We start from the raw sequence: 24,710 nt of genomic DNA, 5'->3' as shown, positions 1-24,710 counted from the left end.
TTTCTGGTGACACAGTGGGTAACCACATCCTGTTTCTGGTGACACAGTGGGTAACCACATCCTGTTTCTGGTGACACAGTGGGTAACCACATCCTGTTTCTGGTGACACAGTGGGTAACCACATCCTGTTTCTGGTGACACAGTGGGTAACCACATCCTGTTTCTGGTGACACAGTGGGTAACCACATCCTGTTTCTGGTGACACAGTGGGTAACCACATCCTGTTTCTGGTGACACAGTGGGTAACCACATCCTGTTTCTGGTGACACAGTGGGTAACCACATCCTGTTTCTAATGTATTCTGGTGACACAGTGGGTGACAACATCCTGTTTCTGGTGACACAGTGGGTAACAACATCCTGTTTCTGGTGACACAGTGGGTAACCACATCCTGTTTCTGGTGACACAGTGGGTAACCACATCCTGTTTCTGGTGACACAGTGGGTAACCACATCCTGTTTCTGGTGACACAGTGGGTAACAACATCCTGTTTCTGGTGACACAGTGGGTAACCACATCCTGTTTCTAATGTATTCTGGTGACACAGTGGGTGACAACATCCTGTTTCTAATGTATTCTGGTGACACAGTGGGTAACCACATCCTGTTTCTGGTGACACAGTGGGTAACCACATCCTGTTTCTAATGTATTCTGGTGACACAGTGGGTGACAACATCCTGTTTCTAATGTATTCTGGTGACACAGTGGGTAACAACATCCTGTTTCTAATGTATTCTGGTGACACAGTGGGTAACAACATCCTGCTTCTGGTGTCACAGTGGGTAACCACATCCTGTTTCTAATGTATTCTGGTGACACAGTGGGTAACCACATCCTGTTTCTAATGTATTCTGGTGACACAGTGGGTAACCACATCCTGTTTCTGGTGACACAGTGGGTAACAACATCCTGCTTCTGGTGACACAGTGGGTAACAACATCCTGCTTCTGGTGACACAGTGGGTAACAACATCCTGTTTCTAATGTATTCTGGTGACACAGTGGGTAACCACATCCTGCTTCTGGTGACACAGTGGGTAACCACATCCTGTTTCTAATGTATTCTGAGAAATACAAATATGTGTCTGGTGTCTGGTGTCTGTGCGTCTGGTGTCAGGGTGTCTGGTGTCAGGGTGTCAGGGTGTCTGGTGTCAGGGTGTCTGTGTGTCTGGTGTCAGGGCGTCTGGTGTCAGGGTGTCTGGTGTCAGTGTGTCTGGTGTCAAGGTGTCAGGGTGTCAGGGTGTCTGGTGTCAGGGTGCCTGGTGTCAGGGTGCCTGGTGTCAGGGTGCCTGGTGTCAGGGTGCCTGGTGTCTGGGTGTCTGGTGTCAGTGCGTCTGGTGTCAGGGTGCCTGGTGTCAGGGTGCCTGGTGTCAGGGTGCCTGGTGTCAGGGTGCCTGGTGTCAGGGTGCCTGGTGTCAGGGTGTCTGGGTGCCTGGTGTCAGGGTGCCTGGTGTCAGGGTGCCTGGTGTCAGGGTGTCTGGTGTCAGGGTGTCTGATGTCTGGTGTCAGGGTGCCTGGTGTCAGGGTGTCTGATGTCTGGTGTCAGGGTGCCTGGTGTCAGGGTGTCTGGTGTCAGGGTGTCTGGTGTCAGGGTGTCTGGTGTCAGGGTGTCTGGTGTCAGGGTGCCTGGTGTCAGGGTGCCTGGTGTCAGGGTGTCTGGTGTCAGGGTGTCTGGTGTCAGGGTGTCTGGTGTCAGGGTGTCTGGTGTCAGTGCGTCTGGTGTCAGGGTGCCTGGTGTCAGGGTGCCTGGTGTCAGGGTGTCAGGGTGTCAGGGTGTCTGGTGTCAGGGTGCCTGGTGTCAGGGTGCCTGGTGTCAGGGTGCCTGGTGTCAGGGTGCCTGGTGTCAGGGTGCCTGGTGTCAGGGTGCCTGGTGTCAGGGTGCCTGGTGTCAGGGTGTCTGATGTCTGGTGTCAGGGTGCCTGGTGTCAGGGTGTCTGATGTCTGGTGTCAGGGTGCCTGGTGTCAGGGTGTCTGGATGTCTGGTGTCAGGGTGCCTGGTGTCAGGGTGTCTGGTGTCAGGGTGCCTGGTGTCAGGGTGCCTGGTGTCAGGGTGTCTGGTGTCAGGGTGTCAGGGTGTCTGGTGTCAGGGTGTCAGGTTGTCTGGTGTCAGGGTGCCTGATGTCAGGGTGTCTGGTGTCAGGGTGTCTGGTGTCAGGGTGTCTGGTGTCAGGGTGTCTGGTGTCAGGGTGTCTGGTGTCAGGGTGTCTGGTGTCAGGGTGTCAGGGTGTATGGTGTCTGGTGTCAGGGTGTCTGGTGTTTGTGTGTCTGGTGTCAGGGTGTCTGGTGTCAGGGTGTCTGGTGTCAGGGTGTCTGGTGTCAGGGTGTCAGGGTGTCTGTATGTCAGGGTGTCAGGTGTCTGGTGTCAGGGTGTCAGGGTGTCAGGGTGCCTGGTGTCAGTGTGTCTGGTGTCAGGGTGTCTGGTGTCAGGGTGTTTGTGTGTCAGGGTGTCAGGGTGTCAGGTGTCTGGTGTCAGGGTGTCTGGTGTCTGGTGTCAGGGTGTCTGGTGTCAGGGTGTCTGGTGTCAGGGTGTCTGTGTGTCAGGGTGTCTGTGTGTCAGGGTGTCAGGGTGTCTGGTGTCAGGGTGCCTGGTGTCAGGGTGTTTGTGTGTCTGGTGTCAGGGTGCCTGGTGTCAGGGTGTCTGTGCGTCTGGTGTCAGGGTGTCTGGTGTCTGGTGTCAGGGTGTCTGGTGTCAGGGTGTCTGGTGTCAGGGTGTCTGTGCGTCTGGTGTCTGGTGTCAGGGTGTCTGGTGTCAGGGTGTCTGGTGTCAGGGTGTCTGTGCGTCTGGTGTCAGGGTGTCAGGGTGTCTGGTGTCAGGGTGTCTGGTGTCAGGGTGTCAGGGTGTCAGGTGTCAGGGTGTCTGGTGTCAGGGTGTCTGTGCGTCTGGTGTCAGGGTGTCTGGTGTCAGGGTGTCTGGTGTCAGGGTGTCTGGTGTCAGGGTGTCTGGTGTCAGGGTGTCTGTGCGTCTGGTGTCAGGGTGTCTGTGCGTCTGGTGTCAGGGTGTCTGGTGTCAGGGTGTCTGGTGTCAGGGTGTCTGTGCGTCTGGTGTCAGGGTGTCTGGTGTCAGGGTGTCTGTGCGTCTGGTGTCTGGTGTCAGGGTGTCTGGTGTCAGGGTGTCTGGTGTCAGGGTGTCTGGTGTCAGGGTGTCTGGTGTCAGGGTGTCTGGTGCCAGGGTGTCTGGTGTCAGGGTGTCAGGGTGTCTGGTGCCAGGGTGTCTGGTGTCAGGGTGTCTGGTGTCAGGGTGTCTGGTGTCAGGGTGTCTGGTGTCAGGGTGTCTGGTGTCAGGGTGTCTGGTGTCAGGGTGTCTGGTGTCAGGGTGTCTGGTGTCAGGGTGTCTGGTGTCAGGGTGTCTGGTGTCAGGGTGTCTGGTGTCAGGGTGTCTGGTGTCAGGGTGTCTGGTGTCAGTGTGTCTGGTGTCAGGGTGTCTGGTGTCAGGGTGTCTGGTGTCAGGGTGTCTGGTGTCAGTGTGTCTGCTGTCAGGGTGTCTGTGCGTCTGGTGTCAGGGTGTCTGGTGTCAGGGTGTCTGTGCGTCTGGTGTCAGGGTGTCTGGTGTCAGGGTGTCTGGTGTCAGGGTGTCTGGTGTCAGGGTGTCAGGGTGTCTGGTGTCAGGGTGTCTGGTGTCAGGGTGTCAGGGTGTCAGTGTGTCTGGTGTCAGGGTGTCTGGTGTCAGGGTGTCTGGTGTCAGGGTGTCTGGTGTCAGGGTGTCTGGTGTCAGGGTGTCTGGTGTCAGTGTGTCTGGTGTCAGGGTGTCTGGTGTCAGTGTGTCTGGTGTCAGGGTGTCTGGTGTCAGGGTGTCTGGTGTCAGTGTGTCTGGTGTCAGTGTGTCTGGTGTCAGGGTGTCAGGTGTCAGGGTGTCTGGTGTCAGGGTGTCAGGGTGTCTGGTGTCAGGGTGTCTGGTGTCAGGGTGTCAGGGTGTCTGGTGTCAGGGTGTCTGGTGTCAGGGTGTCTGGTGTCAGTGTGTCTGGTGTCAGGGTGTCTGTGATAGTTAATATATGACAACAACAGAGAGGACAGTGATAGTTAATATATGACCACAACAGAGAGGACAGTGATAGTTAATATATGACAACAACAGAGTGGACAGTGATAGTTAATATATCAACAACAGAGAGGACAGTGATAGTTAATATATGACAACAACAGAGAGGACAGTGATAGTTAATATATCAACAACAGAGAGGACAGTGATAGTTAATATATGACAACAACAGAGAGGACAGTGATAGTTAATATATGACAACAACAGAGAGGACAGTGATAGTTAATATATGACAACAACAGAGAGGACAGTGATAGTTAATATATGACAACAACAGAGAGGACAGTGATAGTTAATATATGACAACAACAGAGAGGACAGTGATAGTTAATATATGACAACAACAGAGAGGACAGTGATAGTTAATATATCAACAACAGAGAGGACAGTGATAGTTAATATATGACAACAACAGAGAGGACAGTGATAGTTAATATATGACAACAACAGAGAGGACAGTGATAGTTAATATATCAACAACAGAGAGGACAGTGATAGTTAATATATCAACAACAGAGAGGACAGTGATAGTTAATATATGACAACAACAGAGAGGACAGTGATAGTTAATATATGACAACAACAGAGAGGACAGTGATAGTTAATATATGACAACAACAGAGAGGACAGTGATAGTTAATATATCAACAACAGAGAGGACAGTGATAGTTAATATATGACAACAACAGAGAGGACAGTGATAGTTAATATATCAACAACAGAGAGGACAGTGATAGTTAATATATGACAACAACAGAGAGGACAGTGATAGTTAATATATGACAACAACAGAGAGGACAGTGATAGTTAATATATGACAACAACAGAGAGGACAGTGATAGTTAATATATGACAACAACAGAGAGGACAGTGATAGTTAATATATGACAACAACAGAGAGGACAGTGATAGTTAATATATGACAACAACAGAGAGGACAGTGAAAGTTAATATATCAACAACAGAGAGGACAGTGATAGTTAATATATGACAACAACAGAGAGGACAGTGATAGTTAATATATCAACAACAGAGAGGACAGTGATAGTTAATATATCAACAACAGAGAGGACAGTGATAGTTAATATATGACAACAACAGAGAGGACAGTGATAGTTAATATATGACAACAGACAGTGATAGTTAATATATGACAACAACAGAGAGGACAGTGATAGTTAATATATGACAACAACAGAGAGGACAGTGATAGTTAATATATGACAACAACAGAGAGGACAGTGATAGTTAATATATGACAACAACAGAGAGGACAGTGATAGTTAATATATGACAACAACAGAGAGAACAGTGATAGTTAATATATATGACCACAACAGAGAGGACAGTGATAGTTAATATATGACCACAACAGAGAGGACAGTGATAGTTAATATATATGACAACAACAGAGAGGACAGTGATAGTTAATATATATGACAACAACAGAGAGGACAGTGATAGTTAATATATATGACAACAACAGAGAGGACAGTGATAGTTAATATATGACAACAACAGAGAGGACAGTGATAGTTAATATATGACAACAACAGAGAGGACAGTGATAGTTAATATATGACCACAACAGAGAGGACAGTGATAGTTAATATATGACCACAACAGAGAGGACAGTGATAGTTAATATATGACAACAACAGAGAGGACAGTGATAGTTAATATATGACAACAACAGAGAGGACAATGATAGTTAATATATGACAACAACAGAGAGGACAGTGATAGTTAATATATGACCACAACAGAGAGGACAGTGATAGTTAATATATGACAACAACAGAGAGGACAATGATAGTTAATATATGACAACAACAGAGAGGACAGTGATAGTTAATATATGACCACAACAGAGAGGACAGTGATAGTTAATATATGACCACAACAGAGAGGACAGTGATAGTTAATATATGACCACAACAGAGAGGACAGTGATAGTTAATATATATGACAACAACAGAGAGGACAGTGATAGTTAATATATATGACAACAACAGAGAGGACAGTGATAGTTAATATATGACAACAACAGAGAGGACAGTGATAGTTAATATATGACAACAACAGAGAGGACAGTGATAGTTAATATATGACCACAACAGAGAGGACAGTGAGAGTTAATATATATGACAACAACAGAGAGGACAGTGATAGTTAATATATGACCACAACAGAGAGGACAGTGATAGTTAATATATGACCACAACAGAGAGGACAGTGATAGTTAATATATATGACAACAACAGAGAGGACAGTGATAGTTAATATATATGACAACAACAGAGAGGACAGTGATAGTTAATATATGACAACAACAGAGAGGACAGTGATAGTTAATATATGACCACAACAGAGAGGACAGTGATAGTTAATATATATGACAACAACAGAGAGGACAGTGATAGTTAATATATATGACAACAACAGAGAGGACAGTGATAGTTAGGTTTGGAGGCCTCTTTAGGAACAAGCCTCTCTATATCGGCTCCTGTAGGAAGGAGGAGGAGGGAAAGGAGGGAGGGTTTGGAGGCCTCTTTAGGAACAAGCCTCTCTATATCGGCTCCTGTAGGAAGGAGGAGGAGGGAAAGGAGGGAGGGTTTGGAGGCCTCTTTAGGAACAAGCCTCTCTATATCGGCTCCTGTAGGAACGAGGAGGAGGAAAGGAGGGAGGGTTTGGAGGCCTCTTTAGGAACAAGCCTCTCTATATCGGCTCCTGTAGGAAGGAGGAGGAGGGAAAGGAGGGGGGGTTTGGAGGCCTCTTTAGTGTGACAGGTAAAGAGAGGGAACAAACTACAGGTCTACACCCACTCTCTCTCCACACACACACACACACACAGCACTCTGTAGCTCCATAATGATCCCTTCAGTTCACACCTCCACCTCTGGAACCAGGGGCCCCATGGGACTGGAGAGGAGAAGGAGGGGGAGGAGGTGGGGGAGAGGGGAGAGGAGGGGGAGGAGGAGGGAGAGGAGGAGGGAGAGGTGGAGGACGAGGGGGAGGAGGAGGTGGACGAGGGGGAGGAGGAGGGGTGGACGAGGGGGAGGAAGGGAGGAGGAAGGGTAAGGGAGGAGGAGGGCTGAGGGGGGGAGGGAGGAGGGGGAGGAGGAGGGAGAGGAGGGGGAGTAGAGGGAGGAGGGAGGGGGGAGGAAGGGATGGGGGCGTGTCTGTGGGCTGGCTCGTAGCCAGACGACCCTCTGCTCTGTGTCTGTGCGCTGGCTCATAGCCAGACTATCCTCTGCTCTGTGTCTGTGGGCTGGCTCGTAGCCAGACTATCCTCTGCTCTGTGTCTGTGGGCTGGCTCTTAGTCAGACGACCCTCTGCTCTGTGTCTGTGGGCTGGCTCGTAGCCAGACTATCCTCTGCTCTGTGGGCTGGCTCTTAGCCAGACTATCCTCTGCTCTGTGTCTGTGGGCTGGCTCGTTAGCCAGACGACCCTCTGCTCTGTGTCTGTGGGCTGGCTCTTAGCCAGACTATCCTCTGCTCTGTGTCTGTGGGCTGGCTCGTCTGTGGGCTGGCTCTTAGCCAGACTATCCTCTGCTCTGTGTCTGTGGGCTGGCTCGTAGCCAGACTGACCCTCTGCTCTGTGTCTGTGGCCCTGTTTTCATCTGCACTAGAGCAATACATTAAGGGATTGACGCTGGGTACGATGATGTAATGCAGATAGCCAGAGGGTCCGCTGTATCGATGCTGAGTTTTGGTGTGTAGTGTGCGTGCGTAGTGTGCGTGTGCGTGTAGTGTGCACGTGCGTGTGTGTGCGTGTGTGTGTGTGTGTGTGCGTGTTTGCACATAACACCATCAACTGACAGGGGAACCCATGTTTACAAACTACAACTATCATTTCTCAGTAAAAATCAATGAAAGCCCGTCATGGTACATGTTGCAGATGACCCACAACGACAGACACCATGGCAACGATGATCCATCTCTAGGGAAGCACACAACATTCCAATACTATTAACACCCACACTGTCTGCTTCTGGTTCTGGTTCTGCCTATAGAAGTAGCCGAACCATCACCTAACTCAGATGAGCTTAAATAGTCTGTGTTAATAGATCAAGGAAATGAAGAACGGAGTCTGTGACCAAATGCAGCAGCACAACACGTGATTTAAAATGATGTGGTTTTGTAAAATATGACAAAGTTTTTATCCAACGGGAAACCAGTAGAGTATCAGAAAACATTCAAATTGAACAACAACAAAAAAACAATATGTCTAAATAAGAGTACTGACCGACACAGACCGAAGCCAACCGTATGAATATCCAAATGACCAGGAGAAGCTCCGGCGCTCCAATCCGATCCATCATTCCAGCAGCCCAGCTCGTTCTTTTGTCATCTTGGGGGTAATTTCCGTAACATCTGTAGCAATAGCCTCCGAATATTTTCCGTGACCTTTGCAGATGTCATGAACTCAAGTCCCCCCTCTGTATAAAAAAAATAAAATAAACTAGGACGTGGGTAAATTGTGTTTGTAGCGCAAAAAAAGAAGCTTCATACGCTACTCAGAGGCAGCCCACTAGGACAATGTGATACAGTGAAAAGAGATGTGGTCGTACATCGTCGGCTTCAATGGCTCGTTTGATTTCCGCGTTGATTTATATCCTAAAGGAAGGGAAAAGTCTCTGCGTTTGTGAGACTGAAGAGAAAGGCACGTCGGTAGTGCACTTACGATACTGTCCCGTCCTCTATTTCGGGTTGGACTGTTCGGTGTTTATAGCTGTTATTTATTCTCCGTCCACAGCCGAGTATTTTCATCTCCCTTTAGGCACTATCCTGTGCATGAAAGTGGACAATGGTGCAGTGATAATTTACCGTGCAGTTACTCGTTGTCTGTCATATTTAAGTTAAACCCAAATCCTAGTCTTTGCGGTCGCTGCCGTTTGGTATGCCGAGCAGATCGTTCTTTGAATTGAATGATGTGTTTTCCCCCATCCCGTGCAGGGAGGTCTTCATTGAATACGTCGTTATATTGTTGTCGTCAAATCCTGACCCCGAAAGGCCGGATGGTGGTATTGCATATTCGCACCAGTGATTCTATTCAAATAAATAATAAAATACATTTTGATTTGTCACATGCGCCTAATAAAACAGGTGTAGACCTTTACAGTGTAATGCTTACTGACAAGCCCTTAACTAACAATGAGGTTGTTTTTTTAAATGACAGTTAAGAAAATATGTACTAAATAAACACAATAAAATAACAATAAGGAGAATATACACAGGGGGTACAGGTACCGAGGTGGTACAGGTTAGTCGAGGTAATTGAGGTAATATGTACATGTCGGTAAGGGGTAGAGACTAAGCATATGTAACGGATGTGAAACGGTTCGCTGGTTAGCGGTGGTGCGCGCAAAAGTGCGTTATAATCGTTAACGATGCTTCGAGGGGGACTGTTGACGTGTGCATAGCATCCCAGGTTCGCGCCCAGGTCGGGGTGAGAGAACGGTCTAAAGTTATACTGTTACACATAGATAATAAACAGTGAATAGCAGCAGTGGGGGGAAATAAATGCAAATAGTCTGGGTACACATTTGATTAATTATTCAGCAGTCTTATGGTTTGGAGGGGGGTAGAAGCTGTTAAGGAGCCTTTTGGACCTAGACTTGGTGCTCCGGTACCGCTTGCCATGCGGGAGCAGAGAAAACAATCTATGACTTGGGTGGCTGGAGTCTTTGACAATGTTTTGGGTTTTCCTCTGACACATCCTGGTGTAGAGGTCCTGGATGGCAGGAAGCTTGGCCCCAGTGATGTACTGGGCCGTACCCACTACCCTCTGTAGCGCCTTACGGTCGGATGCCGAGCATTTTCCATACCAGGCGGTGATGCAATCGGCCAGGATGCTCTTGATGGTGCAGCTGTAGAACTTTTTGAGGATCTGAAGACCCATAGTTTGTTAGTGATGTGGACACCGACGCTCACTGTGGCTGTTTGCTTTGTAAAGAGACTTACTCTGACTGTTTGCTTTGTAAATATACTGAGTCCTGCAGTTATAACGCTCTCCGTAGAAGTATTCAGTGTAATCGTTGGTCTAATGACTCTGGGACTAAACACCTCCCTCTGCAACTGGATCCCGGACTTCCTGACGGGCCGCCCCCAGGTGGTAAGGGTAGGTAACTACACATCTGCACGCTGATCCTCAACACGGGGGCCCCTCAGGGGTGCGTGCTCAGGGGGGCGCGCTCAGGGGGGTGTGCCCCTGTATATAACTTTTTATTTTACTATTGCTGTTTAATCATTTTACTTTTATTATATATTTTTTACTTAAAACATATTTTTCTACATTGATGGTTAAGAGCTTGTAAGTTAGCATTTCACTGTAAGGTCTACTACACCAGTTGTATTCGGGCGCATGTGACAAATATTGATTTAAATGTAATACTCTTTTGGTATTCGCCCTTGTTTAACTTAAATTCGTTTTAATTAGTTACTAAAATCCTGGCCCCATGTAATTTTCTACAACATATCATTATGGTTGGATTGCCGGAAGGCAGGGACGTATCCTCGTCGTCACCGTTGTCAAAGCTGGAGCTCCTCGAGAAGAGGTGTTGGGTCCTTCATTTAACAGAAACAAAAAGGCACTGCTGAGATTCGAACTCAGGATCTCCTGTTTACTAGACAGGCGCTTTAACCAACTAAGCCACAGCGCCGCCGAGTCGTGAAGGAAATAAAAGGGTAAATGTCTTTAGTGTTGTCAAAATGTGAAACTGACATCATCTTCTCCATTGGTCGTTTTTTCCCCCTTCATCATATCACAGTCAGGTTTTACCAGTTGAATATTGACGCAGACATAATACTTTTTCGTATTACAACTTTTCTGAAATATTTTATAATATGCAAATGAGGCGATACAACGTTAAATATGCAATATTTGCATATCGCGCAAATAAATGTTTCTGGAAACTGGATGAAGTCAGCCTAAACATGTTAGTTTCCTTTTTCAGACACTCCAGGACCGGACTTGTCCAGAGCAGATAGCGGATAAATACTTTATATATATAAAATACTAGTCATGTAACGTTAAATGCATTTTTTTTGCGCATTTTTCGAAAAGAAAATGTTATTAAGAATAAAAAAATGAACAACCTATCAACAATTCCTTCTGGGCAAGTCTGGAGAATATATCTAAGTATAATCACACAACATGTGGTGAATGCAGATGGTTCTGGATATGAGAAACACTAAGGGGGAGTCTGTGTTGGCTTGTGGGAAGATATAAGGGAGTCTGACTTTCGGGAAATTAATGTTGAAGAAAAGTACACTGAATTTAGACTACCAAACGCCTATTTAGGCCCAATCACCATCTATTCAAAGTAAGTTACTATAGATAGTTCAGTTTGAAACATTCTCTATGAAATGGGCTTTTACATTATGTGTAATTAATTGTATGTCGTGAGCTATTGGTGTATTTCCATTTTAAAGTGGTTTATAAATGTGGATGATGGTAGTATGGGAAAATAAATAAAATTGACATTTTTATGTTTACTTTTAGAAAATACTAATATCAATTGACCAAAATACCAACAAATCCCAAAATAGGTAGATGCAAATTTAAGCAAGTGGTGCCTGGCCTTTTAAAATGAGTCTGTAATGTTCACAAAAGGCTCCGCTGAGATTCGAACTCAGGATCTCCTGTTTACTAGACAGGCGCTTTAACCAACTAAGCCACGGCGCCAGTGAATGTACCCGTGAAAAAAGACTTTATATTTCCATCATGTATATCTCAAGCTTCGTAATTTACATTTCATATGGTGTTGTGTCTTTAGTTAATTACTCAAGTGAGCTTCATTACAGAACATAAATTAAACGATTATTGATCCCATAGTTTACATTTCAAACATTTACAAGCTTGGACAGTGGTGTTCGGTCATAACGTCGTCGCTCCAGACTCAACCTGTGTGTCAAATCAACATGTACTTGTGTCATGCTTCGTAAACAAACAGGTGAGTAACAGTGAAAGGCTTACGGCCCTTCCCAACAATGCAGAGGAAGAAATATAATAAAATAAAACTAATAAATCCACACTGATCTGGGGTGTCGTGCTGCCGCAGCGCGGGCTCTTCCCCTTTCACATTGACTCCAGACTACACGGAGCTGGTTAAACTATTTATAGGAAATTAATTCTGATAAATTCTAAATAAATGATATTTAATTACCACTAAAAATCTCAAATATAATGCAATCTGCAAACGTTACCAAGGTTAAGTTATTGCCTAGGGTTCTACCAGTGGACCTGCTTGGCCAGCCCCTATATTAACAGCAGGGTTCTACCCCTATATTAACAGCAGGGTTCTAACCAGTGGATCTGCTGGGCCAGCCCCTATATTAACAGCAGGGTTCTACCCCTATATTAACAGCAGGGTTCTAACCAGTGGATCTGCTGGGCCATCCCCTATTTATTTATTTTTAACCTTTATTTTACGAGGCATGTCAGTTAAGAACAAATTCTTATTTTCAATGACGGCCTGTTATATTAACAGCAGGGTTCTACCAGTGGATCTGCTGGGCCAGCCCCTATATTAACAGCAGGGTTCTACCCCTATATTAACAGCAGGGAGTGGAGCCCCAGATCGAGGGAGATTATCGGTGGTCTTGTATGTCTTCCATTTCCTAATAATTGCTCCCACAGTTGATTTCTTCAAACCAAGCTGCTTACCTATTGCAGATTCAGTCTTCCCAGCCTGGTGCAGGTCTACAATTTTGTTTCTGGTGTCCTTTGACAGCTCTTTGGTCTTGGCCATAGTGGAGTTTGGAGTGTGACTGTTTGAGGTTGTGGACAGGTGTCTTTTATACTGATAACAAGTTCAAACAGGTGCCATTAATACAGGTAACGAGTGGAGGACAGAGGAGCCTCTTAAAGAAGAAGTTACAGGTCTGTGAGAGCCAGAAATCTTTCTTGTTTGTAGGTGACCAAATACTTATTTTCCACCACAATTTGCAAATAAATACATTAAAAATCTGACAATGTGATTTTCTGGATTTTTTTTCTCATGTTGTCTGTCATAGTTGAAGTTACCTACGATGACAATTACAGGCCTCTCTCATCTTTTTAAGTGGGAGAACTTGCACAATTGGTGGCTGACTAAATACTTTTTTGCCCTACAGTAAAACACACCACCACCTGTTATGTTGAGTACCTACTGACATAAAACACACCTGTTATGTTGAGTACCTACGGACATACAAGGAAATACAGTCAGGCATCACATTACTACAAGACAAAACAGTTCCATTAACCATGATGGTCTTGTAAGTATAAATTCAAAGATTGTTTTCTTAATAGTCTAATTAAAAGGTAGTGGAATGGCATTAGCGTGGTGAGTGAAGAATTCAAAACATTACCTCGTACGTGGAAACAAATCACATTGAGAATATGAATCAGGCTGTTTGAGAAGGTTTGAATCCTCAGTAGCCTGACCACACAGTCTGAAGTACAATACCAACATAGTTACTGTTGCAGGTCAAAGCTGTGTGAAGGAAAAACCTGGGTGGTGTAGGCATTGTGGTGCTGTAAAACCTTGGTAGAGCATGGGTGGAGTAGACATTGTGGTGCTGTTAAACCTTGGTAGAGCATGGGTGGAGTAGACATTGTGGTGCTGTAAAACCTTGGTAGAGCATGGGTGGAGTAGGCATTGTGGTGCTGTAAAACCTTGGTAGAGCATGGGTGGAGTAGGCATTATGGTGCTGTAAAACCTTGGTAGAGCATGGGTGGAATAGGCATTGTGTTGCTGTAAAACCTTGGTAGAGCATGGGTGGTGTAGACATTGTGGTGCTGTAAAACCTTGGTAGAGCATGGGTGGAGTAGGCATTGTGGTGCTGTAAAACCTTGGTAGAGCATGGGTGGAGTAGACATTGTGGTGCTGTAAAACCTTGGTAGAGCATGGGTGGAGTAGACATTGTGGTGCTGTAAAACCTTGGTAGAGCATGGGTGGAATAGGCATTGTGTTGCTGTAAAACCTTGGTAGAGCATGGGTGGTGTAGACATTGTGGTGCTGTAAAACCTTGGTAGAGCATGGGTGGAGTAGGCATTGTGGTGCTGTAAAACCTTGGTAGAGCATGGGTGGAGTAGGCATTGTGGTGCTGTAAAACCTTGGTAGAGCATGGGTGGAGTAGGCATTATGGTGCTGTAAAACCTTGGTAGAGCATGGGTGGAGTAGGCATTGTGGTTCTGTAAAACCTGGGTAGAGCATGGGTGGAATAGGCATTGTGGTGCTGTAAAACCTTGGTAGAGCATGGGTGGTGTAGACATTGTGGTGCTGTAAAACCTTGGTAGAGCATGGGTGGAGTAGACATTGTGGTGCTGTAAAACCTTGGTAGAGCATGGGTGGAGTAGGCATTGTGGTGCTGTAAAACCTTGGAAGAGCATGGGTGGAGTAGGCATTGTGGTGCTGTAAAACCTGGGTAGAGCATGGGTGGAGAAGGCATTGTGGTGCTGTAAAACCTGGGTAGAGCATGGGTGGAGAAGGCATTGTGGTGCTGTAAAACCTTGGTAGAGCATGGGTGGAGTAGACATTGTGGTGCTGTAAAACCTTGGTAGAGCATGGGTGGAGTAGATATTGTGGTGCTGTAAAACCTTGGTAGAGCATGGGTGGAGAAGGCATTGTGGTGCTGTAAAACCTTGGTAGAGCATGGGTGGAGTAGGCATTGTGGTGCTGTAAAACCTGGGTAGAGCATGGGTGGAGTAGGCATTGTGGTGCTGTAAAACCTTGGTAGAGCATGGGTGGAGTAGGCATTGTGTTGCTGTAAAACCTTGGTAGAGCATGGGTGGAGTAGGTATTGTGGTGCTGTAAAACCTTGGTAGAGCATGGGTGGAGTAGGCATTATGGTGCTGTAAAACCTTGGTAGAGCATGGGTGGAGTAGGCATTGTGGTGCTGTAAAACCTTGGTAGAGCATGGGTGGAGTAGGCATTGTGGTGCTGTAAAACATTGGTAGAGCATGGGTGGAGTAGGCATTATGGTGCTGTAAAACCTTGGAAGAGCATGGGTGGAGTAGGCATTGTGGTGCTGTAGAACCTTGGTAGAGCATGGGTGGAATAGGCATTTTGGTGCTGTAAAACCTTGGTAGAGCATGGGTGGAGTAGGCACCGTGGTGCTGTAAAACCTTGGTAGAGCAGACATTGTGGTACTGTAAAACCTGGGTAGAGCATGGGTGGAGTAGGCATTGTGGTGCTGTAAAACCTTGGTAGAACATGGGTGGAGTAGGCATTGTGGTGCTGTAAAACCTTGGTGGAGCATGGGTGGAGTAGGCATTGTGGTGCTGTAAAACCTTGGTAGAGCATGGGTGGAGTAGGCATCGTGGTGCTGTAAAACCTGGGTAGAGCATGGGTGGAGTAGGCATTGTGGTGCTGTAAAACCTTGGTAAAGCATGGGTGGAGTAGGCATTGTGGTGCTGTAAAACCTGGGTAGAGCATGGGTGGAGTAGGCATTGTGGTGCTGTAAAACCTTGGTAGAGCATGGGTGGAGTAGGCATTGTGGTGCTGTAAAACCTTGGTAGAGCATGGGTGGAGTAGGCATTGTGGTGCTGTAAAACCTTGGTAGAGCATGGGTGGAGTAGGCATTGTGGTGCTGTAAAACCTTGGTAGAGCATGGGTGGAGTAGGCATTGTGGTGCTGTAAAACCTTGGTAGAGCATGGGTGGAGTAGGCATTGTGGTGCTGTAAAACCTTGGTAGAGCATGGGTGGAGTAGGCACCGTGGTGCTGTAAAATCTTGGTAGAGCATGGGTGGAGTAGGCATTTTGGTGCTCATGTGAATTTCCTTTCTTTTTCGGCTTCAGACCGATGTTTACTTCTTCAATCATACTTTTTTTTGTTTTTAATAAACAGTATGGTCTGCAGCTTATCATGCATGAGATATTCTAACTCTGGCGAGAAAAGCCTACAGACTTCCTTAACATTAGAGATGGTGCACCAGCTGTTGTTAACATAAGAGACACCTTCCCCTTTAACCTTACCCAAAGCTGCCGTACGGTCTTCACACAGGAAAAACCATCCAGGTGTATATTATTAATGTCATAGTTCAGCCACGACTTCGTGAAACAGGATATTCCAGTGCTTCAGGTCCCGCTGATAGGGTAGTCTCCAGCAGAGCTCATCCTGTTTATTCTCCAGTGATTGTACGTTCACCAATACAACTGAGGGTATATTTTTTAATGCAACCTTTATTTAAACTAGGCAAGTCAGTTATGAACAAATTGTTATTTACAATGATGGCGTACTCCAGCCAAACCCCAACCCGGATGACGGTGGGCCAATTGTGCACCGCCCTATGGGACTCCCAATCACAGCCGGTTGTGATACAACCTGGAATCGAACCAGGGTCTGTAGTGATGCCTCTAGCACTGAGATGCAGTGCCTTAGACCGCGGTGATACAGCCTGGAATCAAACCAGGGTCTGTAGTGACGCCTCTAGCACTGAGATGCAGTGCCTTAGACCGCGGTGATACAGCCTGGAATCGAACCAGGGTCTGTAGTGACGCCTCTAGCACTGAGATGCAGTGCCTTAGACCGCTGTGACAGCCTGGAATCGAACTAGGGTCTGTAGTGATGCCACTGGCACTGGGATGCAGTGCCTTAGACCTCTGTGATACAGCCTGGAATCGAACCAGGGTCTGTAGTACCTTAGACCGCTTCGCCACTTTAGAGTGGTGGTTTGCGCCGTCTCTTCCTCTTTGGAGTCCCGGGGATTAGAGCCTGGTATGGAATGAACAGTACATCACCAGCTGCCAACTGGTGAAGTAGAAATCTTCAACCAAAACAAGGTTAGTGATCTCTGTTCTGATGTCCAGAAGGTTAGTGATCTCTGTTCTGATGTCCAGAAGGTTAGTGATCTCTGTTCTGATGTCTAGAAGGTTAGTGATCTCTGTTCTGATGTCCAGAAGGTTAGTGATCTCTGTTCTGATGTCCAGAAGGTTAGTGATCTCTGTTCTGATGTCCAGGAGGTTAGTGATCTCTGTTCTGATGTCTAGAAGGTTAGTGATCGCTGTTCTGATGTCCAGAAGGTTAGTGATCTCTGTTCTGATGACTAGAAGGTTAGTTATCTCTGTTCTGATGTCCAGAAGGTTAGTGATCTCTGTTCTGATGTCCAGAAGGTTAGTGATCTCTGTTCTGATGTCTAGAAGGTTAGTGATCTCTGTTCTGATGTCCAGAAGGTTAGTGATCTCTGTTCTGATGTCTAGAAGATATTTTCAGTCATAGGAAACGATGGAGGAAATATTATGTTAAAACAAGTTAATGTAGAAAAACACACTGGGGCTACTACTGCAGCTTCATCTGTCATCACTACTGGGGCTACTACTGCTGCTTCATCTGTCATCACTACTGGGGCTACTACTGCAGCTCCATCTGTCATCACTACTGGGTCTACTACTGTAGCTTCATCTGTCATCACTACTGGGTCTACTACTGTAGCTCCATCTGTCATGCATCATTGTGTGTTCTCCATAGCTGTCCTAGACTCCAGGTGTGTTCTCCATAGCTGTCCTAGACTCCAGGTGTGTTCTCCATAGCTGTCCTAGACTCCAGGTGTGTTCTCCATAGCTGTCCTAGACTCCAGGTGTGTTCTCCATAGCTGACAACAGAGGAGGTTGAAGACGGGATCTGGTTTCTGTCTTCAATCGGCAGAACACTAGACAACAGAGGAGGAGGTTGAAGATGGGATCTGGTTTCTGTCTTCAATCGGCAGAACACTAGACAACAGAGGAGGAGGTTGAAGATGGGATCTGGTTTCTGTCTTTAATCGGCAGAACACTAGACAACAGAGGAGGAGGTTGAAGACGGGATCTGGTTACTGTCTTCAATCGGCAGAACACTAGACAACAGAGGAGGACGTTGAAGATGGGATCTGGTTACTGTCTTCAATCGGCAGAACACTAGACAATAGAGGAGGAGGTTGAAGATGGGATCTGGTTTCTGTCTTCAATCGGCAGAACACTAGACAACAGAGGAGGAGGTTGAAGATGGGATCTGGTTTCTGTCTTCAATCGGCAGAACACTAGACAACAGAGGAGGAGGTTGAAGATGGGATCTGGTTTCTGTCTTCAATCGGCAGAACACTAGACAACAGAGGAGGAGGTTGAAGACGGGATCTGGTTTCTGTCTTCAATCGGCAGAACACTAGACAATAGAGGAGGAGGTTGAAGATGGGATCTGGTTTCTGTCTTCAATCGGCAGAACACTAGACAACAGAGGAGGTGGTTGAAGATAGGATCTGGTTTCTGTCTTCAATCGGCAGAACACACACTTTGTGACCAAGTCGGAGTTCTCCAGTCGAGAAATGGAGAAAGCCTTTCCACACTCCTCACACTGAAAGACAAGACTGGATCAGGTTCACCAAAACAGTGTCACCAAAATAATCTTTCTTATTCACAAAGCATATCAGATTAGGAGTGGTAATCTAGGATCAGGTCTAGGATCAGGTCTCAGGGTAGGAGTGGTGATCTAGGATCAGGTCTCAGGGTAGGAGTGCTGATCTAGGATCAGGTCTAGGATCAGGTCTTAGAGTAGGAGTGGTGATCTAGGATCAGGTCTCAGGTTGGGAGTGCTGATCTAGGATCAGGTCTCAGGGTAGGAGTGGTGGTCTAGGATCAGGTCTAGGATCAGGTCTCAGGGTAGGATTGGTGGTCTAGGATCAGGTCTAGGATCAGATCTCAGGGTAGGAGTGCTGATCTAGGATCAGATCTCAGGGTAGGAGTGCTGATCTAGGATCAGGTCTCAGGGTAGGAGTGGTGGTCTAGGATCGGGTCTAGGATCAGGTCTCAGGGTAGGAGTGGTGGTCTAGGATCAGGTCTCAGGGTAGGAGTGGTGATCTAGGATCAGGTCTCAGGGTAGGAGTGGTGGTCTAGGATCAGGTCTCAGGGTAGGAGTGGTGGTCTAGGATCAGGTCTCAGGGTAGGAGTGGTGATCTAGGATCAGGTCTCAGGGTAGGAGTGGTGGTCTAGGATCAGGTCTAGGATCAGGTCTCAGGGTAGGAGTGGTGATCTAGGATCAGGTCTCAGGGTAGGAGTGATGGTCTAGGATCAGGTCTCAGGGTAGGAGTGGTGGTCTAGGATCAGGTCTCAGGGTAGGAGTGGTGATCTAGGATCAGGTCTCAGGGTAGGAGTGGTGATCTAGGATCAGGTCTCATGGTAGGAGTGGTGATCTAGGATCAGGTCTCAGGGTAGGAGTGGTGATCTAGAATCAGGTCTCAGAGTAGGAGTGGTGATCTAGAATCAGGTCTAGGATCAGGTCTCAGGGTAGGAGTGGTGGTCTAGGATCAGGTCTAGGATCAGGTCTCAGGGTAGGAGTGTTGGTCTAGGATCAGGTCTAGGATCAGGTCTCAGGATAGGAGTGGTGATCTAGGATCAGGTCTCAGGGTAGGAGTGGTGATCTAGGATCAGGTCTCATGGTAGGAGTGGTGATCTAGGATCAGGTCTCAGGGTAGGAGTGGTGATCTAGAATCAGGTCTCAGAGTAGGAGTGGTGATCTAGAATCAGGTCTAGGATCAGGTCTCAGGGTAGGAGTGGTGGTCTAGGATCAGGTCTAGGATCAGGTCTCAGGGTAGGAGTGGTGATCTAGAATCAGGTCTCAGGGTAGGAGTGGTGATCTAGGATCAGGTCTCAGAGTAGGAGTGGTGATCTAGAATCAGGTCTCAGAGTAGGAGTGGTGATCTAGAATCAGGTCTCAGAGTAGGAGTGGTGATCTAGAATCAGGTCTCAGGGTAGGAGTGGTGATCTAGAATCAGGTCTCAGGGTAGGAGTGGTGATCTAGGATCAGGTCTCAGGGTAGGAGTGGTGATCTAGGATCAGGTCTCAGGGTAGGAGTGGTGATCTAGAATCAGGTCTCAGGGTAGGAGTGGTGGTCTAGGATCAGGTCTAGGATCAGGTCTCAGGTTAGGAGTGCTGATCTAGGATCAGGTCTCAGGGTAGGAGTGGTGGTCTAGGATCAGGTCTCAGGGTAGGAGTGGTGATCTAGGATCAGGTCTAGGATCAGGTCTCAGGGTAGGAGTGCTGATCTAGGATCAGGTCTAGGATCAGGTCTCAAGGTAGGAATGCTGATCTAGGATCAGGTCTCAGGGTAGGAGTGGTGGTCTAGGATCAGGTCCAGGATCAGGTCTCAGGGTAGGAGTGGTGGTCTAGGATCAGGTCCAGGATCAGGTCTCAGGGTAGGATTGGTGGTCTAGGATCAGGTCTAGGATCAGGTCTAGGATCTCAGGGTAGGAGTGGTGATCTAGGATCAGGTCTAGGATCAGGTCTCAGGGTAGGAGTGCTGATCTAGGATCAGGTCTAGGATCAGGTCTTAGAGTAGGAGTGGTGATCTAGGATCAGGTCTAGGATCAGGTCTCAGGATAGGAGTGGTGATCTAGGATCAGGTCTAGGATCAGGTCTCAGGGTAGGAGTGGTGATCTAGGATCAGGTCTCAGGGTAGGAGTGGTGGTCTAGGATCAGGTCTCAGGGTAGGAGCGCTGATCTAGAATCAGGTCTCAGGGTAGAGGTAGTGGTCTAGGATCAGGTCTAGGATCAGGTCTCAGGGTAGGATTGGTGGTCTAGGATCAGGTCTCAGAGTAGTAGTGGTGATCTAGAATCAGGTCTCAGGGTAGGAGTGGTGATCTAGGATCAGGTCTCAGAGTAGGAGTGGTGATCTAGAATCAGGTCTCAGGATAGGAGTGGTGATCTAGGATCAGGTCTAGGATCAGGTCTCAGGGTAGGAGTGGTGGTCTAGGATCAGGTCTCAGGGTAGGAGTGGTGGTCTAGGATCAGGTCTCAGAGTAGGAGTGGTGATCTAGAATCAGGTCTCAGGGTAGGAGGGGTGATCTAGGATCAGGTCTAGGATCAGATCTCAGGGTAGGAGTGCTGATCTAGGATCAGGTCTCAGGGTAGGAGTGGTGGTCTAGGATCGGGTCTAGGATCAGGTCTCAGGGTAGGAGTGGTGGTCTAGGATCAGGTCTCAGGGTAGGAGTGGTGATCTAGGATCAGGTCTAGGATCAGGTCTCAGGGTAGGAGTGCTGATCTAGGATCAGGTCTCAGGGTAGGAGTGGTGATCTAGGATCAGGTCTAGGATCAGGTCTCAGGGTAGGAGTGGTGGTCTAGGATCAGGTCTAGGATCAGGTCTCAGGGTAGGAGTGGTGATCTAGAATCAGGTCTCAGGGTAGGAGTGGTGATCTAGGATCAGGTCTCAGAGTAGGAGTGGTGATCTAGAATCAGGTCTCAGAGTAGGAGTGGTGATCTAGAATCAGGTCTCAGAGTAGGAGTGGTGATCTAGAATCAGGTCTCAGGGTAGGAGTGGTGATCTAGAATCAGGTCTCAGGGTAGGAGTGGTGATCTAGGATCAGGTGTCAGGGTAGGAGTGGTGATCTAGGATCAGGTCTCAGGGTAGGAGTGGTGATCTAGAATCAGGTCTCAGAGTAGGAGTGGTGATCTAGAATCAGGTCTCAGGGTAGGAGTGGTGGTCTAGGATCAGGTCTAGGATCAGGTCTCAGGTTAGGAGTGCTGATCTAGGATCAGGTCTCAGGGTAGGAGTGGTGGTCTAGGATCAGGTCTCAGGGTAGGAGTGGTGATCTAGAATCAGGTCTCAGGGTAGGAGTGGTGATCTAGGATCAGGTCTCAGGGTAGGAGTGGTGATCTAGGATCAGGTCTCAGGGTAGTAGTGGTGGTCTAGGATCAGGTCTAGGATCAGGTCTCAGGGTAGGAGTGGTGGTCTAGGATCAGGTCTCAGGGTAGGAGTGGTGATCTAGGATCAGGTCTAGTATCAGGTCTCAGGATAGGAGTGGTGATCTAGGATCAGGTCTAGGATCAGGTCTCAGGGTAGGAGCGCTGATCTAGGATCAGGTCTCAGGGTAGAGGTGGTGGTCTAGGATCAGGTCTCAGAGTAGTAGTGGTGATCTAGAATCAGGTCTCAGGGTAGGAGTGGTGATCTAGGATCAGGTCTCAGGGTAGTAGTGGTGGTCTAGGATCAGGTCTAGGATCAGGTCTCAGGGTAGGATTGGTGGTCTAGGATCAGGTCTCAGAGTAGTAGTGGTGATCTAGAATCAGGTCTCAGGGTAGGAGTGGTGATCTAGGATCAGGTCTAGGATCAGGTCTCAGGGTAGGAGTGGTGATCTAGGATCAGGTCTAGGATCAGGTCTCAGTGTAGGAGTGGTGGTCTAGGATCAGGTCTCAGAGTAGGAGTGGTGATCTAGGATCAGGTCTAGGATCAGGTCTCAGGGTAGGAGTGGTGGTCTAGGATCAGGTCTCAGGGTAGGAGTGGTGATCTAGGATCAGGTCTCAGGGTAGGAGTGGTGATCTAGGATCAGGTCTAGGATCAGGTCTCAGTGTAGGAGTGGTGATCTAGAATCAGGTCTCAGAGTAGGAGTGGTGATCTAGAATCAGGTCTCAGAGTAGGAGTGGTGATCTAGAATCAGGTCTCAGAGTAGGAGTGGTGATCTAGAATCAGGTCTCAGGGTAGGAGTGGTGATCTAGAATCAGGTCTCAGAGTAGGAGTGGTGATCTAGAATCAGGTCTCAGAGTAGGAGTGGTGGTCTAGAATCAGGTCTCAGGGTAGGAGTGGTGATCTAGGATCAGGTCTCACTCTACATACAAGGTAGCAGTGTGTGGTAAAATGACCAACCTGGAGGATATGATAGCCCATTCCCTGAGCCTTCCTGGTCTCAATAACGGCAGGTATCTCTTCAGAGTGTTCTATATTCCACAACCTGACAGTGGTGTCCTTCAAAACACACAGCAATATTTATGATGATGCAAAATGGTATGGTAACAAAAGGGACAAATTCTGTGACCTATAGGGATAGGACATGACATAGGACATGACATAAGACATGACATTGAGGTGTGTGTTTACTGTGACCTATAGGGATAGGACATGACATAGGACATGCCACTGAGGTGTGTGTTTACTGTGACCTACAGGGATAGGACATGACATAGGACATGACATAAGACATGACATTGAGATATAAATATACTGTGACCTACAGGGATAGGACATGACATAGGACATGTCTTTGAAGTATATATTTACTGTGACCTACAGGGATAGGACATAACATTGAGGTATATATATACTGTGACCTACAGGGATAGGACATGACATAGGACATGACATTGAGGTGTGTGTTTACTGTGACCTACATGGATAGGACATGACATTACGATATATATTTACTGTGACCTACAGCGATAGGACATGACATTGAGGTGTGTGTATACTATGACCTACAGGGATAGGACATGACATAGGACATGACATTGAGGTGTGTGTTTACTGTGACCTACAGGGATAGGATCTGACGTAGGACATGACATTGAGGTGTGTGTTTACTGTGACCTACAGGGATAGGACATGACATTGAGGTATATATATATATACTATGACCTACAGGGATAGGACATGACATAGGACATGACATTGAGGTGTGTGTATACTGTGACCTACAGCGATAGGACATGACATAGGACCTGACATTGAGGTGTGTGCTTACTGTGACCTACAGGGATGGGACATGACATAGGACATGACATTGAGGTGTGTGTTTACTGTGACCTACAGGGATAGGACATGACATAGGACATGACATTGAGGTGTGTGTTTACTATGACCTACAGGGATAGGACATGACATAGGACATGACATTGAGGTATATATTTACTGTGACCTACAGGGTAGGACATGACATAGGACATGACATTGAGATGTGTGTTTACTGTGACCTACAGGGTAGGACATGACATAGGACATGACATTGATGTGTGTGTTTACTGTGACCTACAGGGATAGGACATGACATAGGACATGACATTGAGGTGTGTGTTTACTGTGACCTACAGGGATAGGACATGACATAGGACATGACATTGAGGTGTGTGTTTGTACCTTGGAAGCTGAGGCCACCCATTTTTTGTCAGCACTGATTGCCACATCTGTCACCCAATCTGCATGTCCCTAGGGTTAGCAAAAACACACACATGAGGGCACACACACACCCACCTGTTTGAAACACACACACACACACACACACACACACACACACACACACACACACACACACACACACACACACACACACACACACGCACACACACACACACCTGTTTGAAACACACGAGGACACACACACACCTGTTTGAAACACACACACACCTGTTTGAAACACGCACACACAAACACACACACACACATTTGCCTTAAAATGTGTCTGAAGTAGGATAGAGCATGAAGCTACCTTCAACTCCAGGGTCTTGCAGAGGGTCTCCATGTTCCACACAGCCACTGTTCTGTCATACGCCCCTGACACAAGGACTGACCCTGGTCAACAACAGAGAGCTACAGTCAGTCTGTCAGTAGTAGTTAGAGATGAAAGGACTGACCCTGGACAACAACAGAGAGCTACAGTCAGTCTGTCAGTAGTAGATAGAGATGAAAGGACTGACCCTGGACAACAACAGAGAGCTACAGTCAGTCTGTCAGTAGTAGTTAGAGGCAGAGGACTGACCCTGGACAACAACAGAGAGCTACAGTCAGTCTGTCAGTAGTAGTTAGAGGCAGAGGACTGACCCTGGACAACAACAGAGAGCTACAGTCAGTCTGTCAGTAGTGGTTTTAGAGGAAGAGGACTGACCCTGGACAACAACAGAGAGCTACAGTCAGTCTGTCAGTAGTAGTTAGAGGCAGAGGACTGACCCTGGACAACAA

The 24,710-nt window shown here is 47.2% G+C and overlaps 1 protein-coding gene and 2 non-coding genes across 3 annotated transcripts in view; all 3 read right to left on the bottom strand.

Annotated features, from left to right (window-relative positions):
* Positions 1–10,625: 10,625 nt before the first annotated feature.
* On the bottom strand, positions 10,626–10,699 carry trnat-agu (transfer RNA threonine (anticodon AGU)). The gene has a single exon. It is a non-coding gene; the product is annotated as a tRNA-Thr (tRNA).
* A 951-nt stretch (positions 10,700–11,650) lies between these two features.
* Positions 11,651–11,724, bottom strand: trnat-agu (transfer RNA threonine (anticodon AGU)). Its single transcript has one exon. It is a non-coding gene; the product is annotated as a tRNA-Thr (tRNA).
* Positions 11,725–18,137: 6,413 nt separating this feature from the next.
* Positions 18,138–24,710, bottom strand: part of LOC135528727 (WD repeat-containing protein 88-like) — a 31,762-nt gene continuing 25,189 nt past the window's right edge. Inside the window, exons 8-11 of the mRNA XM_064957823.1 lie at positions 24,241–24,323; positions 23,892–23,960; positions 22,629–22,727; positions 18,138–18,350 (exon numbers count right to left, since the gene is read on the bottom strand). Of these exons, the coding sequence (XP_064813895.1) occupies positions 18,162–18,350; positions 22,629–22,727; positions 23,892–23,960; positions 24,241–24,323 (440 nt within the window). The 3' untranslated portion in view covers positions 18,138–18,161. The remainder of the gene's footprint in view (positions 18,351–22,628; positions 22,728–23,891; positions 23,961–24,240; positions 24,324–24,710) is intronic.

The sequence above is a fragment of the Oncorhynchus masou genome, unplaced genomic scaffold (assembly GCF_036934945.1).
Source record: "Oncorhynchus masou masou isolate Uvic2021 unplaced genomic scaffold, UVic_Omas_1.1 unplaced_scaffold_1026, whole genome shotgun sequence".
Classification (NCBI taxonomy): Eukaryota; Metazoa; Chordata; class Actinopteri; order Salmoniformes; family Salmonidae; genus Oncorhynchus; species Oncorhynchus masou.
Note: the sequence above shows the minus strand (reverse complement) of the source record. Positions and strands in the feature narration are given on the sequence as shown.